Raw genomic sequence first — 20,576 nt, 5'->3', positions numbered from 1 at the left:
TCTTGGGACTTGTGTATTTTTTGCACTCCTAATGTCACCAAGACGGCAATGTTGAAAACTACAAAATGAAGAAAGCTTGACGGATAACATGTTGAAACATAAAAATGAAACTTTATTTAGTTAAACAACATATTGACTTCAAGACAGACTTGTTTTTTGGGCATTATCTTGTCTCCACACTTCTTTTATGGTTTATTAATGGAGTCGAACACTGATCTCTCTCATCATACTTCACTGAGCGTCTGATCTTTAGTAATGTCTCACTCTGTCTCAGCCTGTTGCTCTGAATGGCCTGAACCTTCACTCACCACACTCTTTCCCATTTACCACTGCTGATCCTGACTGCGCTTCACTTGCTGATGTCTTAATACTACTGGATTTTGATTGGCTCTCAGTCAGGACACCATTGGTAATCTTTGATTGGTGTTCCTCCTCCTCACATTCTATTTTTGAAGCACAATCTCCGTTATGCAGGTGGGACTCGATCTGGCCGTTCATGTTTGAGTGGTCTGGCTTCTCAGCTGGTTGACCTTCTGCATCTCCGTCTGTGGCCTCTTGCTTCTGTTCCCCATTGGATATGGCCTCCTCTGTAACCTTCCCACTATTGTTTGGTAGTTCAGAAGCTTCGTTCTCATTGGTCAATTCAGAGTTCTCCAGTTTAGCCTTTTCAGCCTCTTCCGCTGCTTTCCTCTCTTTCAGCTTCTCTTTGAACTCCATCATTTTTGTGCTTAAGCAAACAACAATAAAAGCATTCAGCTATGATTCCATTAAGGGTTGAAAAGGGGCTGAAAATCTCCTGACATTTTTTTATGAACTCCTTCAAAATGTACACATTAATTTACATTAATAATCCCCACTATGCAGGGATTTTCTTTTCACTTACATAATTTTTATGATAAAACAAAATATTATGTAACTATGTGGCTGAAACAACTACTTTTAAATGACAATATCCTGGCCAGACTACTGTTGTCAGTGAAATTAACATGATTTCTTAATGTCTAGTGATATATCAGGGCCATTTTATGACTAATTGAAATACATTTCTTACATACAGTTCCTTTAAACATTTTTATACAGGGCTATTTTCCGTCAAATATTTGTGTTACTTTAAATAAAAGGTGGTTATTTTATTTTATTGGCTTGTATTTTTTAAATTCAGATTCAGTAAAATTATTACATTTATTTAAAAAGTATAATAATAATACAATTAAACTCATTTTATTAATAAAAAAAACAATTTAAAATAAAAAAATAATTCAATACAAAGTAATTTTCGGTTTCTGTGTGTATCCAGAATATTTGTTTTCATCCATATACATATACATACATATATATATATATATATATATATATATATATGTGTGTGTGAATTTCAACCAAGTGCAATCCTCAGTTCTTTTTACCTGTATGAAGTCTTCAGTATGCCGTTGACCAGAGCGAGCTGCTCCAGCATTGTGTCCTGAGAGGGAGCCAAACCCTGCAGAAGAGAAACAGAGCTGATGTTTAACAAAACTAATGCAAGTCTTCACACGTCGACTCTATTAGACCGCAGTTTCAAGCAAGCTGAGCTTACCTCAGGCAATGTTTCAGCAAGCTCCACGCCTCCCTGACGAATCGACCGTTCTACTCGCACAGCCTGCTGGGTAATGTTCCTCAGGAAGTCAGAGCTGCATTTGGTTTGAGGATGATCTTCACCGCACTGTTGCGCCACAGAAAAACGCTCAGAACATTGTTTCCAAAGAAAAAACACGACCAGCAAACACAAAATCTGACCTTGTTCTGGAAGATGCTGTACGCTTCCTTTTCATGATTCATGCCTCCTCTGTAGTCACCAATCACACACAGTCTCTGAGCCAGCAGATGGTGCCTGCGAAACAATCGCAACAATCATGACCTCTAGCAACTTTAAACAGGTAACACAGGCAGCATAATTACTTTAAATGAGTTTGATTACTTAGGCTCTGATCCAAACCTTAATGAGCCGCCTCTGTGTCTAACAGTCACTAAAGGTAACCACAATTAAACCTCATAAATTACACACACACACACTCGTATTTCTTGTCCTGTCTATTGCGCATTTAAATAAAAATTACTTTATTAAGTCTTATGAGCAAAAGCAAACAATCTGGATGCATTATGATTTTAAAATTAATGTCATAAATCAATGTCACAATGCAAAATCTACTATTTTCTACCAATGCTCTTCAGTATTCAAACATGTATACTGTAATATTTCTTTTGAAAACTGACAATTTCTTTATTCCATCCATTTTGGATGATTTTTTTTCCACTGTGCTCATTGTAATGCATTGTGGGATTGCCTTACGCCTGAAGGATATTTGTGATCCTGCTATTTATTTTGACCAAGCTAAGGAACCGCTAAATGATGCTTATATAAGCAACTCACAAGGGCTTGGAGCGGAGCCTTCGAGCTTGAGCAGGTCACTGCATGATTACTACACAACTCCATCTACTACAACTAGAGCATGTGGTCTTACATCAGAGCTGTTGTCAGGTCTGCGTCTCCTCTGAAGGAGCTGTTGAGCTTCAGTGCGCTCTGTAGATACTGTAATGATTGTTCTCCCTGAAGAACCAATCCCAGAGAAGCCTGAGGGAGAAAAAGAGATGAACATTGAAACCAAACTTCTATTTGGGTCTGTGATTATTCTTGATTATGCTTGATGATGTTTACGTCTATGACTGCAGTGTAAGGATGATCTCCTCCATGAACCGTCAACAGAAGTACTTTGGCACGATACAGGCAACGCTGAGCCAGAGCGGTTTCGCCTCCAGCGAGCAGATACACTGACAACAACACCTGGAACAAAAGAAATGAAAATGACCTCCATGCATTTAAAAAAAAAGGCTTTGTTTTGTCTGTTTTGGCTTTGTGAGAACATGACTCACGTATTGCTGAATGGTGTTGGGATGATCGAAGCCCAGAACCCTTTCGCTGATGACCACGACCCTCAGCTGCACGCTACGAGCCTGCAGGGGACAAAAGTGAGGAGTGCTATGAGCTCAGAAAGCAGTGACAGTTTTAGGTGTGTTCGACATGTTAATGGGAATTACTCCGCTAAAATTTCAATCTTGTACACATTCAAACCTGCTGCCTTGAGCCACATGAATTGTGAGCGATTCTCACGGTCTCATGATGACAGAATGCAATGCATCACGACTGTGTGAGCGTCTGTTTCATGCACAGCTGTGTGGAAAATAGGGCTGAGTTGGCAATACTGATCTGTTGTTCTTAATCAATCTTCATTTTGAGGAACTGTGATCTTTTAATCTATAGGTGCATCCCAATTTGCGTACTTACACTATTCTACACTATTCTATGGCGTTTTGTAGTATAAATAGTGCACAAGTGTGTTCACACTGAAATTCCACCTAGAATAAGTGCACTTTATAAACATGGATGATGCGTTTCAGCATGCACTCAGACGCCATGCTGAAACGCTACGTTCCAGTCCTTAGTTAAAATAGCCATTTTCTCACAATTTACAAATAGTTGGAAACATTTGGGATATTGTAGGTACTCAACTGAACAAAATATATAACACTGGCCTAGTGGTGTTTGGATATTTTACAGCAAAAATACTACATAGTGCACCTTTAACTCTAATGCTTACTTGAATATGAGCAAGTCGTGCCTTCATTTGCAATCACCTAAAAGGTCCTATTATACAAAAAGCTACCTTTTAAGCCACTGGGCAACAAGACACACCCTAGATTGTACACACAAACGCACCTCAGCAGGATGACCCTGTACATAGGCCACTTTTGCCAGCAGACTAAGACATTGGCAGGCTTCAGGGTGAAGGTCATCACAGACGCGGCCGAAGAGGTACGCCGCTTCTTTCAGCTGCTCGTACGCCTGCTCCAGTAACCCTACGGGGAGAACATGGCATCGGTCAAGCGAGGCTGTTCACACATGACTCAATTACTGCGCATTGGTTCATAAATACCTTTCTGAAGGCTGTTCTGAGCCATCTTGAATATCCGTGTGGCGTCGGTGGTTGACATGGTCATGTGCTTGACGACGGGCAGAATGTTGAGCACATCGTCCGGAGAAATGGGCGCTTTGTTACGGTTGTCAAGGATGTATTCTTTAAGACGGAGCTGTGGGACATTTACAAACAGAAAGGGTTTTTGTGGCATTTAAATTTAAAAAAAGGCATTTATTTGATCAAAAATACAGTTTGTGAGATATTACTACAATTTAAAGCTACACTGTGTGATATTTTCCCCCATCTAGCGGTGTAAAGGTATATGACCATCCAGTGAATATTAGTTCCTGTTCCTCTCAATTCCGATTTCGTTTGAACTTCTACGGTGGCCGATTTAGTTCAAGATTAACATGGCAATCCCCCTCTTCACATTCGACACGGTGCCATCGAGTGTTAAAACGCGAAAGGCGAAGCTTGAATTTACGGGTATGTCCCTCTTTGGCTAATGGACTTTCAAGATGGAGGGGCAACATGGCGACCGGCATTCGAACCCCTCACCCGTATGTATTTTCAATGGCATATTATAAACTTACGAGAATACTTTATTACTTGAAAGAAATGAATATACATTAATGAGCACATATATTTTTGAAAGAACTAAGTGTTTTTAGCTAAGAATAAACTAAAAAAGTTACACAGTGTAGCTTTAAAAGAACTGTTTTCTATGTGAATATTTTGTAAAGTATAATTTATTCCTGTGATCAAAGCAAAACATTCAGCATCATACAATAGATTGTTTTCTCTCTTTTTTTATAATTGGTGCTTTATATCATATGTATTTAAATAATCTTGTATATTTGCTTTTTGTACATGGATATTTTTTGTGAGGCCTTGGCAATAAAAAAAAAACATTTGAAACTAGTGTACATCAATTGCTCCTTTTTTGCCAAAATCACAAGATAAACTACAAATTAAACATGTTGATAACACTTCGGTTCTCACCATTAACTAGTTTCTTTTAAGCATTCATATTACTAGGATATTTACTGTTTATTAGTACTTATAAAGCACACATTAATGCATGGTCATCATATTCTACATCCATAATCCTACCCAATACCTAAACTTAACAACTACCTTACTAACTATTTATAAGCAGTAATTAGGAGATTATTGAGGCAAAAGTCGTAGCTAATATTAAGAATTGAACCCTAAACTAAAGTGTGAGCGACATTTCTAATATTCGTGTTTATAATTATTTAAACCTATGAGATTAAACTGCTAGGCTAACAAACCCTAGGAAAAATATATATTTTTTAAATGACATCATAAACTTAGGCACTAAACATATTGCAGAAATAGTTATGCACTTTTAAATTTAGCCATTGCTTGATTTAACGCAATACCTGAATGCCAGTCTTCAAGCACATCTCTCTCAACAAGGACATCTTCTGGAGTCCGTACTGCTCTACTAGATGCTCCACATTTGACCTGCAAAAAATGAGGCTTTATGAAGTCACTACGAGACACATGAAAGGTTTAAACATTTGGAGATGAGCGAATGATCTTCGCTCACCCTAGTCCTTCTTTGAGTCTGTATGTTTCTTGAGCATCTTGACAGATCTGACTCCACAGTTCATTCCCACTGAGTGTGGTCCATGCAGTGCTGTCGGTAACTCCTCCCCCTCCACGGCCACGCCTCCTGGAGCGCTTTTTAGTCTCCTCCCCATTTGATGCTGAACTGAAGTGAGGCACCAATAAGCAGCAGAGGAAATGGCTTGCTGCTGCAGACAGGTTAGACGTCTCCACTCCCTACGACACAACAGACACAATTTTCTTTTTTTAAATTTTATTATCATTTCTGAATTACTCATTATAGATTAAAAAACAACAAGCTTGGTTTATAAAACTAGATATATAAGCAGGGCTTGACATTAACACCCGGCAACCCGCCGAATGTGTGTGTATTTTAGCAGCGTTTCAGATCGCCAAAGTCACGGGATTTCAGCAGTTTGGCGGTTTCACACGCGATCCAAATCATGAACCGATACGCTGATTATGAATGCGTTTAGGCTTTACGAAGCGGTGTTTTGACATCGGCCTTCACTACAAAGTCGTTATTTAGTTTTTTTGCACAAAAAAAACTTCTCTCATCGCTCTATGAAGAGCCGCTATATATTCTCACTATAGCGGCTCTTCATAGAGCCGCTATAGTGAGATGGGCTTTGTAACGACGTCTTTAGTGCCTTTATGGGTCTTGAGAGAGGAAATTACATGTGTCAATGAAGGCCTTTCTGAGCCATCGGATTTCAACACAAATATCGTAATTTATGTTCCGGAAATGAAAGAAGGTCTTGTTGTCGGGTGTCAAATATGGATGTTTCAATACTGAAATATCTGAAACGCCTCCAAAAATACAAATTTTCCGCAGAATAGACACAATATCAGCTGCTCACATAAAGTCATCTAAATTGAGCTCTTTCTCGCTGCTTATTGCGCTTAAACAGTCAAATACACACAAAATAATGTCAAAATGCCGCTCTTGGCGAGTATTCATGTAAACACAGTCAGTTCTGTTTTAAGTGACTTTAAATAGTTGAGAAAGAAAACAAGTGTAACAGTATAATGGAGCCGTGCATTAGGTCTTAAAGTGACAGCAGCCTAATAATCCTACTGCAAAATTGTGAGATATTATCAATATCTATATGACAGTTTTTCCCCATCGTAATGATGTCAAAATTTTGTCCAGTGAAAATGCTGAGTAGCTGGTAACTTTATAAGCAAGTATGTCTAACTTTATCCACATACATACAGTATAGTTGCGTAGGGCGATATATGCTATATAGCAAATCTCAACTGCTTGATTGCTTGTATCATAAGGCATGATGATGTTATATTCCAGGGCGATCTCATGAAAAATGCGTATAAATAGTACGAGTGTGCAATGTCGTGGAATGTATACGCCAAAACTCATTTTGGCGTGCATATGATACGCTGTTTTTTGCGTGCATATGATACGCATTTTATGGCGTATTATACATACGATACCCCCACCCCACTACCCTAAACCTACCCAAGAGAGCGTGCCATATATTCGGCATAAAATGCGTATCATATGCACGCGAGAAACAGCGTATCATATGCACGCCAAAATGAGTTTTGGCGTATACATTCCACGACATTGCACACTCGTACTATTTATACGCATTTATGTGTGATCGGGTTGTATATACAGACTAACAACATGATTTTCTGTAGAGCTGCTTTGAAACTGTTTTGTGAAAAGCGCTATACCGTATATAGTCAAACCAAAATTTATTCAGACACCTTTAACATTTTATCACATTATCACACTTTATAAGCTATAGTTTAGAAAATGGTAATAAAACATGGCAAGAACTCAAAGTTAAACTTTGTCAGAACAAATTCATCTTGATCATGTCAGATAACTTTGATAGAAAGTTGTGTAATGGATTAAATTTAACAGCTGATTGGTTGATTGTAAGTACACAATTAGATAATACAAGTTTAGGTCAACCAATGACCAAGTAATGCTTCAGTCTGTGGTGTCAAAGGTCACATTAGCAATTAAAGAAAACGCACTTCACCAAAACATGCTTAGCTCAAAGTGTCTGAATCATTTTGGGCACAAATCTTTATAAATTTTACTGGTAGTTACTCTATGACGAATGTTTGGATATAATGTGTCACAGTTTACTTTATTTTTCTATCTTCACTTAAATAAATTAACTATAGTGTCCTGCATACACTAGTAAAAAGTAGTGTTTGACTATATATATTTGACTTGACTAAATAAAATGAAATACCTGAATGTAGCCACTGAAGAACCGTTGTGCACAACGCACCACAACCTCTGCAAACGCCAACCTCTGAGAGAGATGCAAGATAGGATTAGGACAGTTATAATATGTACAATTTAATTCAAATTTAAAGTCTACCCCAGTATAATGGTTTTAAAAATAATTTTCTTACCGTGATGTGTCTCAATTGATGTTTGAGATCTGATTGGCTGATGGACAAGATCAGGTGACCTAGATAGCGGAGGTTTATGCCTTTCTGATGGAGGGCTTGTCGTAAAGAAGCACCATCCATCGGTATGTCAGTGCCGTGAATGCAGTCGTTCATCTGAAAGTGCATGCTGGTGCTTCAGTGCTCATGTTTCTCTATGTTCATATGCGCATACATTTCCGTTGAAAAGTTTGGGGTCACTATGATTGATTGGCTGCTCAAGACACATTTCTGATTATTATCAATGTTGAGAACAGTTGTGCTGCTTCATATTATTGTGGAAACCATGACACATTTTTGTTCAGGATTTATTTTAAATATAAAAGAGTCACTTTTGATCAATGTAATGCATCTTGATAAATAAAAGTATTAATTTATTTCAAATTCATACTGACCCCAATCTTTTGAACGGTAGTGTATAAAGCACAAAATACACTCACGAATGCCGGTATTTGGTCATTAACGATGAATGATGCTGCTTCCTTCAATAATCTCTTCTGTAGCTCCACGGCATCATTCTCTGAGATGGGAAACTTCACGCCTACCCGAAGAGAAAGAAAACTATATTAAAGGTCGTTAACTTAATCTCTAATTACAGAAGTGTTCATGTTAAGCTGTAAAGACGGAAGATTTCTGTTCAAGACAAATATGGCAATATTAGCTCCAAAACCTAAGCTGCCTACATAGACAGCATTTTAAGGTTTGTGATGTAAATGCTTTAATATTATTTATTATTTGATGTTAAGATTTTAATATTATTTTTATGTTGGCTTTTAAGAGCATCTTAATGCTACATGTAAAAGTAAATTCCCGATTGCATTAAATAGTTTAAGCTTTTATGTAGTTTGTTTTGAAGCATATTAATGTTTTTGGAGTATGATTATTCTCTTCCTGACCTGGGGAGAAGACATTAGGGTTGAAACGCATCTCAAATATGATGTCACTGACGGATCCGACTTCTTTGCACGCTCTTCTTACGGCGTCTATGTTTCGAGAGTCGTCTGAAAACACACAAATACACACATGAAATCATTCCTCTAAAACAGATGTATACTAGTCCAACATCCCATTACAAAAAAAACACTTCTTTTCATTCTCACCAGATTTCAAACACTCTTCCACTCCTCCGTTCTCCTCCATGTGAGCCTTCGCTCGCTGCGAGAACTGAGCGTGTCTGAAATAAGAAGACGAAATGTGTTCGTTAGGATGCACACAAATAAACAAACCTAAAATCTCTGGCTTGTACATTTAAATGTGACGTGTGTTAAAGGATTTTTAAAAACGTTCTACTGTCCTAGATTAACATGCAAGTTTTTGTATATGATGTTTCTTTTTCTTTTCTTTTCTTTGATTTGTTTCTGCCCACATAATGATAAGATGGCATTCTGTGTGTTTCTCACATTACTGATCATGATGTGATGCATTATGCAAGAAAATTGATACATTGTCAATGTAGAAAGACACATTTTGCAGTGAAGTCTTTAATATTACTATACTTTTTATATTGTTAGTAATAATAATTATAGTAGTAGTAGTAATAATTTTGAGGAAGGCTTATCTGTTCCTCTCTCAATCATCATTATATTGCATTGCATTATATGTTTTAAAACTACAGAAATTGATCATAAAACCAAGCATTTAAATATTATTGGGAAATATAGAGCAACAACTAATATTTATATGCATTGTGGCCATCATCATCATGGCCATATAAATATGAGTGTCAGAACTCACTTGTGTTGAATGAACGCCTTCACTAGCTCTGGCCGTAAACGACACAAAACGTGAGGGTAATGTCTAGGAAAACTGCCTTCCTTGTGTTCTTTTTCCTGTCCTTCTTCTCCGTCTTCCACGTGGAAGTTGGCATCAGCAGGCATAGTACGATACACATCCAGCAGGTAATATCGACCATCGGCCCCCAGTATCCCCTGAGCATCTATAGAGGTGAAAAGGGGCAACTGGTGCCCGGTCGGCCCCTCAACCGCATGCCGTTGCAGAGAAAGAGCCTTCGCCGACTGAGCCAGCAGCTCTAGGAGTTTCCTTCTGGATGGATTTTCCATTGGCCCAGCGCGGAAGCCGTATAAAAGGCCATTGGGAACCTCGGCCTGCTCGGGGCCCTGAAGACCAGGGGCCAGGCCCTGCGCGGACAGCCGGACGCCCCGATAGTCGGCCAGTGCGGTAGGGATGGTGTGCAGGTTTTGGAGGTCTCCTTCCAGGTCGCTGTATATCTGAACACATCGCAGCTCGAGGCGCTGAGCGGCTCTGTGACCACGTTCTCCTCCCAGCCACTCCTCTCTCTGTGTCGGCACACTCAGGAACACCCCGCCGCATAAAAACGCTGGGTCCTCGTGAGAACTATTGACTGGGTCGACAAAACCATCGACCACCTTCTCTGATGCCTGAGCAACAGCCCACACAAAAGCACTGTTCACCTGCCGGAGCACACAATCAAAGATAAGAGGTGGTGCAAAAACTGGTGTGGACTTTTCAACAAATCAAAATTAAATGAAATTAAATAATAAATTAAATGAAATTAAATAAATTATAAATAATTTTTTTTATAAATTAAATTAATAATGAAAACATTGAAAATAAAGAAAATAAATTAACGGTTTTCAATCCAGTCAAAATTAAATAAATTAAACACAATTAAATTAAATAATGAAAGGTTTTCAATGCAATTGATTGATTGAAATGAAATGAAATGAAATGAAATTAATGGTTTTCAATGTAATGAAAACTCCTTGGAAACTATGGTTTTCAATTAAATTAATAAATAAATATTAAACAAAATACTTATATTTAAAAAATATATAAAATATATTCTGAACTGGTTGACTGAACGGATCCATATGAACAAACCGATACACTAAAAGAACTGGACTTGATTTTTGATCACACTCAATACAGTGACAGACAAACAGTGATGTAGATCCTGGAAAACACTGAGAACAGCTGAGATACTGTCACGCTACTGATAAATGTACAGTAGTTACATTATACAGTATTGTTAGGATGTTTTATGTCTATGTGGTCAGTAAATTATACTTTGGGGACCGAATCGTCTACATAAGTTTGATAAAAGTGTGCTCAGACCTGCAGTAGCGCTCGGTCCCTCTGAAGCCTCTCCTCCAGACTTCTCTGAGGAAGATCTCTGGCTGCTTGAAGTTCCTTATTCCAGTCAGGAGCCTAAAGCACACAGAAGAACGCGTGATCATGACACACACACACACACACACACAGACAGGAGACAGACAGGTACAGAGAGAGAATCAAGTGAGAGGATGAGACTGAGAAACAATTACCAAACACAAGATAGACAAACTTTAGAGATCCTTTGTCCCATCCAAAGTAGCCCATCCAAAATAGAACAATTGCTAATTATATCTTTATATAAAGTCTTTATATTGTTTCTAGTTCTACATGTTAATATAACTTAAATGTAATTAATTAATTATTATGAATAATTTACTTATTTTTTATTATATATATATATATATATATATATATATATATATATATATATATATAAATATATATATAATTAGTAATAAATAATATTACATTTATTTTATATATTTTATTATCCGTTTAAATATTAATTTATAATAACTAATATACCTTTATTCTCTTTTTTATTATATTAATTTATAATAATTACTATTACATTTTATATTATTTTAATTGAATTATAACTGTTTTTTAGATAAATCCCATGAAGACACTCCAAAATCAAAAGAATACTAATATTTTGTATAAATAATTTTAACCTATTTTAACAGTTTTTTATTTAAAAGTTTTTTTTAACCCATTTTTTTTCCAGACATTTGAGACATTTCCATGAAAATTAATCACACTTTGCCATAACAATCATCATTATAGTAACGCATTGGTTTACTTTTTAGAGATTAGAGATTATCCTCTAAAATTGTAAAATTGCTAATGTTAATGCATGTTAATATAATAAAAATGTTCATTTACTCTCTTTTTAAATTGATTGATAATTAAAATCAACATTAAATAGTATTACATTTTATTATTATATTATATATTAATTTCATTACTAAAGGTTTGTTCTGCTATTCACACTGACACATTCCTACCTGCGCATTGAGGTCCTGGTCCAGACCCAGCCGGCAGCCGAAGCTGGATCTGTGCGAGTGAGGCGAGGAGACGCCCAGCCAGCTGAGTGTGCGGTACGAAGTGGGAAGCGCCTCTTCGGCCGGCAGAGAGGGCCTGTAGGGACAGAGACGCTCAGTGAACTGCACAGGTACAGATACAGGACAGGTGAGGTCGTGAGCAGTGCTGGGGGTAACGCATTACAAGTAACTTGAGTTACGTAATCAGATTACTTTTTCGAGTACCGTATTTTCCGGACTATAAGTCGCTCCGGAGTATACGTCGCATCGAAAAATATGGTAACTAGTAAAGTAATGCATTACTTTTAAAATTTACAACAAAATATCGGAGTTACTTTTTCAAAAAAAAAATTGTTACTTTTTTTTTTTTAAGTAACGCAAGTTACGTTTTCACATTTATTTGATGTTCAGAAAAATCGCGAGTAAGTGCAAACATGATGGTATAAACATATTGTAGTTCTAGGCTAAATGTGAGCATTTCCTCATCTCACTTGCACAATAAAGATTCAGTATTCCTCAAAATTAATACAATCAAAATACTATGCAAACCTGCAATAATAATATATCAATAAAACAATTTTTATGCATTTAGGCTACCTTTATTGACCAATGTTTTGCTGCTAACTTTCAATGATTCATTTAAACCAAAAGGAAAAATTACTTTAGTTTTTCTGTTTTTATTGGTGAAGTAAAACTGTTAAACTTTTTTTCTTCTGCGTCCTATTTTCCATTATCCACAACAGCAGCACAGCTGAGAGGTTTGTTTGAGCTGCGCCCTCTTCTGTACATGCGTGAATTAGCATTTTTACCTCGACCTGCGTTTTATTATTTAAATTTTGATGTGAAGAGGTCTTTATATTTGCACAAAAATATAACTTTTTTGTCATAAAAAACAAAGGTGAGAAAAAAGTAATGCAGAAGTAACGTAACGCCTTACTTTTCTTTAAAAGTAATGTATTACTTTTCAAAGTAACTTTCCCCAACACGGGTCGTGAGAGTGTCTGAGGGTCACCTGTGCCGCAGTGTGCCGAGGTTGTGCTTGAACTGTGGGCTGATGTGGGACAGCAGGTCGCTCAGACAGTGGCACACTGGAGTAGACTGAGCAGGACGAGGGTCGAACACATCGAGGGTCGACCTGAAACAAAAACACAGCTTGGTTCATTCTGTGAATCTAATGTCACAAACAATTCATGATGTCTGTAACTCCAACAACGGATGAATCTCATGACAACATGCAGATACTTCACAGCAATATTTACAGAAAAAAAATATGAAATGATGTTTAGCATTTCACATTGTAACATTTTCATGATATATTTTCCCACAAAACTTACCATTACGTATCCAGGCAGTATTATATTATATTATATTATATTATATTATATTATATTATATTATATTATATTATATTATATTATATTATATTATATACATGTCTGTGTGGTAATGTTTTATTATTTTTGTCTATAAGGCAACAAAGTGCATAACAAACTTCCCGTCAGGACAATAAAGTATAATTTGACTTTATTTTTTAGTTTTTTTGTAATTCCCATAATTCAATTAAATCCAAGTAAATTTGTATAAAAACTGCAATAAAGTGAAAAAAAATACACTAGTTAATCTGCATAAAATAAATGTATTATATATATTTTTTCCATTACAGTAATGTAAATTAAAAATATTAATGACATTAAAAACTGACTTTTTAATGTTCTTTATGCCAAATATAGTACATATTGTGTAGTGTCTACTATGGTATATTTTAAAATGCAATGATAAAAAATGTATACAGTAGTATAATGCATTTGTGTCACATGAGCATTACATTTCATTACATGTGTAATTCATCTTGAAAATAATTACTGTTATTTTGCTTTTTTATTCTTCTTTTGTGTAAAACTAACTGTTGACAGTGAGATCAGGAAACAGTTGTTACAAATCATGGATACCATTGCCAAAATTAATAAATAATTGAAATAGTATGGTAGCATGCAAATACAAGCATAGTCATAACAGAATCTTACCTGTTCAGGTAAAATCCACGTGGGCAGGAAGTGATGTCATACTGCTTGCCCTCCAGAGTTTGGACACTGATGTATAGAAAGTCACCCTGCAGTTTCCGGAAACCAGGGGGAGGGTTCCAACAGCTGAGTGACAGGTCGAGTAAGAAACTGGGAGCCTATCAAAGAATCAGTTTATTGTAAGAGTCAAAAACAGTCAAATGCCTAAAGGAGTTATTATTCGTCCATTAGTTTTTAACATACTTCACTGTGTGTGTTGGTGGGCAGCAGGGTCATCAGAGGAGGAAGTTCTGAAACTCCAGGCAGAATGTAGGCAGGAGGGGGCGGGGCTTCAGCAGACTGCTCTGTCTTACTATTGGCTCGTCTGTTCTTTGATGAGTGCAGAGTGGGAGGGGCTTCTAATACACAAACACACAATGAAAGGGTCTCATTGCCATGGGCATAAACATAATGAATGCATTTTAAATTATTTAGAAGCAGTACTGAATACAAGTGTTGTAATGTACTTTATGAGAGCATTTGTGCACAAAGATATCTCTATCTATTTCTTACCAGGCGTTTGGGTGAGTGTGTTCAATACAGCGGGTGATCGGCCCTCCATCAAGGCATCTTGGGGTCTGGCAGCTTTCATCATCTCTTGCACTCGTGCCAGGTGAGCCTGTGCCGACCGCGGGGAGTATGGCTCTATAACATGCACACAGAGGTCACTTTATGACACCAAAATCAATCCATTGACCTTCTGAATATTTATGTGTCTCATCTTGTAAGACTATAATTTGTCCAATGAGCAATGAGATTATTCAATCATCTTCTTTCCCACATTACTCATAATGAGCACCATGTGACTCACTTGGCTCTAACGGTTTGCAATGAAATCAAGAAGTTGCAAAACCTGTATAGCAAAAAAACAACAACTAAAAAAACACTGATCCCTGTGAAAAATTCTCACTGAAACCAGCTTAAACTGGCTGCTGTGCTTTGGAACATGGTAGCTGGTCCAAGCTGACTGACCAGCCCAACCTGGCTATACCACTCAACCTTGAACTGGTCAGCTGGTCATACTCGCTCAAACTGGTTTTGGAACATAGTAACTGGTCATGATGAACTACCAGCCGAAGCCGGTCTTAGACCATCAATAATCATCTCGGTTTCCACTGTTTCCGACTAATGAATTTTCATGCACTTTTCACTGGTGTATGATCACTGGATAAGCTAGATACTGAAGCAGTGTTGTGATTGTTAATGTTAACGAATTGTTTCTGTTAAAGTTAAACTATTAAACATAATTTTCAGTTATAGAACATCATATTTTATATATATATAAATACATATTGGTGGGGCATGTCTTAGAGCAGGCCTGATGGTTTTTTAGTTGGTAAATGTTCTTTTATATCACGTGAATAGCCAGATCTCAATCCAGTCGAGCATCTGTGGGATGTGCTGAACAAACAAGTCCAATCCATGGAGACCCCACCTCACAACTTACAGGACTAAAAAGATCTGCTGCTAAAATATTGGTGCCAAATACCACAGTACACCTTCAGGGGTCTAGTGGAGTCCATGCCTCCGTGAAGGGAGTGAAAGAAGGCATGGACTTCAAGATGTTAGCAGCAGATCCTTTAAGTCCTGTAAGTTGCAAGGTGGGGTTTCCATGGATTGGACTTGTTTGTTCAGCACATCCCACAGATGCTCGACTGGATTGAGACCCGGCCATTCAGGTGATGTAAAATAATATTTACCAACTAAAAACCATCAGCCCTGCTCTAAGTCAGTGGTTTTCAAACTGGGGTCCTCCAGAAGGTTTTAAGGGGTCCACAGAAAATTTCTGAGAATAAAAAGACAAAGCAAAAATGGATAAAGTCTAGCAAACATTCTGTTTCATTTCTAAAAGTGTCTTTCCTTTATTGCCGTATACATACTTTACAGAATTGGATGTTTGCTTTGTATCCATCTATTACGAGTATTCTTAACGCAGTACGCAATATGCTTACAATCAATTTTGTGAAAGTTGCTTATACAAATGAAAATGTTCTTCTTCAGGGTTTATATAGCCAATATAAGTATAGGCAAATTACATTCGGAAACAATATTTTGTATTTATAATGTCACACATACTATTTATCTAACAGTTTATTTATTTTTGTCATAAAAACATGGATTTTAGAAAGGGGGTCATCATAAAAGGTTCATCATATGTGGGGGTCCTTGGCATCATAACCCCTGCTCTAAGTCATGCCCCACCAAATATGTAAGTCTATTAGAAGTGATAAAATGGGAAGATCTTGCAGTTTACCTTCAACTAAACGGAGAGTGACTCCAGCTTTGAAGCCCTTGACGTCCTGAAGCTCAGTCATGGGGTCGAGGGTCACACCTGAAAGGGCGAGGGCGATGGATGTGCGAGGTGCCACCTCCTCCCTGCCCAGTAGGGTCATGATGGCATCCTGGACCAGCCAGAATCCATGAACCTGCAGAGAAAACAGACTCAATATTAATCCAACATTTAAGTGCTTTGCATCGTTTGATGTTCTGTTGACAGACATATTTGAAAATATTTGCATTGCTAAACAGCCCCAACTTGACTACTAATGTTGAGGTTATACCACCCCAAAACGTACTTTATTCATGGTATATTTGACTAGTGCTGACGGTGAAAGCTCACCTGCAGCTCAAAGGGCTCGACACCTGCACCCTGAATCTTCACAGGATATGACCCGTCATCCTCTTTTTTGCTTACAGTCACTTTTCTTCCATTCTCTGAACTTGAGACATCTGCAGAGTGAAGGGGGGTAAAGCATTCTTCACTTTGAGCTCAAAACTGTGATTCCAGCCAAAACCAGAGTTACATAAGAGTTAGTTAGGAAAGCTAGGAAATCTGTACAAATGCCACGAAAGAAACTGAAGAAAGAACAATAAAAGGTTTTTATAGCTCCATGGTACTACCATGTTTTTTTAGACGTGGTCGTGGCAGTAGAATGTTTTATGGATATGTACCGTAATAATACCACAATATTCCTAATGATACCTTTGAGTACTGTATAAATACAATGGTACATGATTATGGTGATCATTTAATACTATTGTAAACAGTGCTAGTGAAGTCTGGACATAAATACCCATTCTTAAATGTCTATTTGAATGAAATAAATAAAATAAATACAAAATACAAAATAATAAATACAATACAAATTCACTTTTGTTACACCATTTTGTTAAATATCTAATTATCCTTAAAACAAGATACAATTAAAAAAAAATTAAAACCATAAAAGGTTTAATCTTATTTACTTCTTGATTTAATTATTGTATTTATTTTTTTGTAAACTAACTGAAATGAATAAGGTAAGAAACTAAAAGAAATAAATGAAAAATATATGCACAAAAGGTTTTGTAAAGAAATTCACAATCTACAAATCAACTAATTTTTTTCTACAAAATTAATTTCCAGCATTTCGATTTTTAGGATCATGAGAAACATTTTCAGAAACCGGTATCCAAGCATATATCCAATATTACCATCTGATATGGTACAGTCACAGTACTTTTAAAAGGGTCAGATGAGTGTCATTGAAATCATATAAACCCCACAGACATCTCCACCTGACATCCATTCATAGAGTCAAAGCTTTGAATATCTCTTGTCAGATTTGTAGGCAAGTCTAAGTTCTCTAAAAGCAGCAAGACTCAGCTTGATACGGCATGAGCTTGTCCAGACATCTTCCAAACCTCCCCCTGGCTCTATCCTGAGAGCAGATAAGCACTGTATGAGTGGTTATACTAGTGCTAATACACCACACTTATCTAAGACTCGTCTGGACATAATGAAGGAAGACTCCAGATGAGCTCTGAGCTGAAAGCTCACTCTTACAAATGTCAGCTTGATCACAGTGTCAAAACAGCTTGATCACAGTGTCACAGTCTTTCAGGATGAGATGCATCAATGCTCTTCTACAGCACAAAGACTATTGTTCAAGCTATGGCTCACGTGCGCTTCATAGGTCACAATAAATATAAAGCTTAACCTTTTGTAAACCAGCATTTGATCTGTGGTCATGAAGGAATGCATTTAATCACAGTAAAATGTGTTAAATGGATGGGTGTGCACTTTTACCATTATCCTTAAATTAATGAAAAATATTTAATAAATACAGTACGGTTGGGGCATGCAATTTTATGAATGATGAGAATTTCGATTGAGCACAAAGTCTATATGAACCCATCACTCAATGTTCAGATAACCAGCTTCTAGTAACTAGTCACTGAGCAGAATCTTGGACAGTTAACCTGAATCACCTGAGGTGGAGCTTATGGATGATCTGATGATTTCTGCAGAATTTGAACATTGAGGTTCAATACCTTCCTTTTTGTTGATCAAACATTTTAACTAATTAAACTAATATATAATTTATATATATTAACTAATTAATAGATCTATTACACACCAATATAGATAGAATATTGTGGTATTATTACGGTACCTTAAATAGCTAAAGGACATAAGCTCTCCCAAAAAGAAAAGTTTGTAGTCCTTTTTTAAAAGTATCAAGCTTTTCGAGCTTGAGGTAATTATTGTAAGTAATATATTGGTAATAATTGTTCTTATATATATATATATATATATATATATATATATATATATATATATATATATATATATATATATATATATATATATAATTTATTTGATCAATTGCATCTACCATAAAAGTGATTGATTAATCATTTAAATTATATATATATATATATATATATATATATATATATATATATATATATATATATATATATATATATATATATATATATATATAAAATAAAAAAAATAAAAAAAATCATTACATACAATAATACACAAAACTAAAATATAAACTGTAAATAAATAATAAATTAATCACTCATTAAATTAGTTATTCATTCATTACTGTAATGTGGAAAAATAAAGTAAACAACATATATAAAAAGACATTTTTTAAAATTTCAGTGATTTTAAAATTGTCATGAAACTAGTGTTGCAATGCCAGAAATCTTAATGGTCCCTAAAAAAATAATAAAAATTTACAAAAAGAAAAAGAAAAGAATGATTACCGGTAGCTGAAATGTGTAGTAGGCCTACTCGTCAGCTCTGTTAAACTTTTTGTTTTACTATGTTTAAACTAAAAATAAGATGCAGAATTAAAACCCACAGCCTTTCAGCAGCCAGATAAGATCTTAACACTACAACAAGGAATGATTGGTAGAGTTTATGGGATACACAACAGTTGAGTATCAAATGAAAAGTTGGGTAAAAGATCATAAAAGGTTATGATGAACACGGAACACCACATCACCCCAAAACAAGGGCTTGGGGTTTGCCGTGTTCGTGATAAATCACACGCACTCGCCCGGAGAGAAACGCGCTCCTGAGGAAAGACAGGAATGTGTGTGTGTGTGTGTGTGTGTGTGTGTGTGTGTGTGTGTGTGTGTGTGTGTGTGTGTGTGTGTGTGTGTGTGTGCTCTGACCCGATGCCATGAGGAATCTCACAGATGCGCCGCTTTAGCTTTAACATGTGTGTTTGTGAGTGGGAGGAGGACGCACACATCAGGAGGTCAAAGGTGGACACGGGTGTTTGTTTTGCTGCGAGAGAAAGTTTCATTCTAAAGTGGAGAACTGTAAATGTAATGACAGCCTCTAGTGTTTGTTCTGTTTTAATGCATGCATTATGTCATTTTTCTAACTATACGCATGAACAATTTCAGACAAACCGCAAAAGGAAGCTTGATCCAAGGCGGCAGGACAATGAGGGAAACATCAGGAAGAAGTGGAGAGGGAGGAGACAGACAGAACTGAATCAGAACAACTCTTACCCATAGTTCTCTTCTCTCCGTTTCCTTTCTTCACGGCGTCCCTCATTTCTCCTTTGGTTTTCTCTCTCGGTAGCTGCTGGTTTTGTCTTTTCGTCGGGACACTCTTCTGGTTTTGTGCAGTGTTTTTGGAGAGCTGTCAGGTGTGACTGACCCAACACGTCTTTTTAGTTTCTTGTTCCCTCGGCCGGCCACTCCCTCAGTGCTGGCAGTGCTTCCCTCTCCTCCCACTCGGCCCACGGCAGGCATGTTTCACTGGGCGTGACGCTGCTTCACTCCATTTTGCGCGAGATCAGTGAGCGTTACCCTCCCCCTTTGACTTCCCTGAGGGCAGGGAGGGATCCCACACACTGACACACACTTCACACTTTACACTTTCACACTTGTAGTTTTCATGTTTTATGGGGAGTTTCCATAGACACAATTTATACTGTACAAACTACTGTACAAACTGTATTTTATCCTTAACCCTCACAGAAAACTTTCTGCATTTTTACATTTTAAAACAAAACAAAACATCACAGTGTGATTTATAAGCTGTTTTCCTCATGTCTCCATTATGTCAAGGACAAGGATTTTGGATATTGCCATCTTTT

At 36.8% G+C, this 20,576-nt stretch overlaps 1 protein-coding gene across 1 annotated transcript; it reads right to left on the bottom strand.

The window, feature by feature from the left end:
- Positions 1-91: 91 nt before the first annotated feature.
- si:ch211-166a6.5 (clustered mitochondria protein homolog) lies at positions 92-20,259 on the bottom strand. The gene is made up of 26 exons (XM_067414460.1): positions 19,984-20,259; positions 16,802-16,911; positions 16,436-16,607; positions 14,695-14,826; positions 14,386-14,540; positions 14,146-14,300; positions 13,134-13,256; positions 12,086-12,218; positions 11,079-11,171; positions 9,717-10,414; positions 9,083-9,156; positions 8,879-8,983; positions 8,423-8,523; positions 7,947-8,099; positions 7,781-7,843; positions 5,530-5,765; positions 5,360-5,444; positions 3,972-4,125; positions 3,755-3,894; positions 2,911-2,991; positions 2,696-2,821; positions 2,502-2,611; positions 1,777-1,870; positions 1,577-1,702; positions 1,407-1,480; positions 92-727 (listed from the first exon to the last, which is right to left on the bottom strand). Exons 1-26 carry the CDS (start codon positions 20,027-20,029, stop codon positions 301-303), a joined length of 3,966 nt encoding a protein of 1,321 aa, XP_067270561.1. The 5' UTR covers positions 20,030-20,259; the 3' UTR covers positions 92-300.
- Positions 20,260-20,576: the final 317 nt, after the last annotated feature.

The sequence above is a fragment of the Pseudorasbora parva genome, chromosome 13, assembly GCF_024679245.1.
Source record: "Pseudorasbora parva isolate DD20220531a chromosome 13, ASM2467924v1, whole genome shotgun sequence".
Lineage (NCBI taxonomy): Eukaryota > Metazoa > Chordata > Actinopteri > Cypriniformes > Gobionidae > Pseudorasbora > Pseudorasbora parva.
The sequence above is the reverse complement of the archived record's forward strand: the minus strand, read 5'-3'. Positions and strand labels throughout refer to the sequence as shown.

Excerpts from the sequence above, each read along its gene's own strand:
- si:ch211-166a6.5 (XM_067414460.1), bottom strand. The coding sequence starts at position 20,029 with ATGAGGGACGCCGTGAAGAAAGGAAACGGAGAGAAGAGAACTATGG. Across the intron at positions 1,481-1,576 it reads TTGCTGAAACATTGCCTGAG|GGTTTGGCTCCCTCTCAGGA; the intron begins GTAAGCTCAGCT and ends TCTCTTCTGCAG. Across the intron at positions 728-1,406 it reads ATACTGAAGACTTCATACAG|CACAAAAATGATGGAGTTCA; the intron begins GTAAAAAGAACT and ends TGTTTGCTTAAG.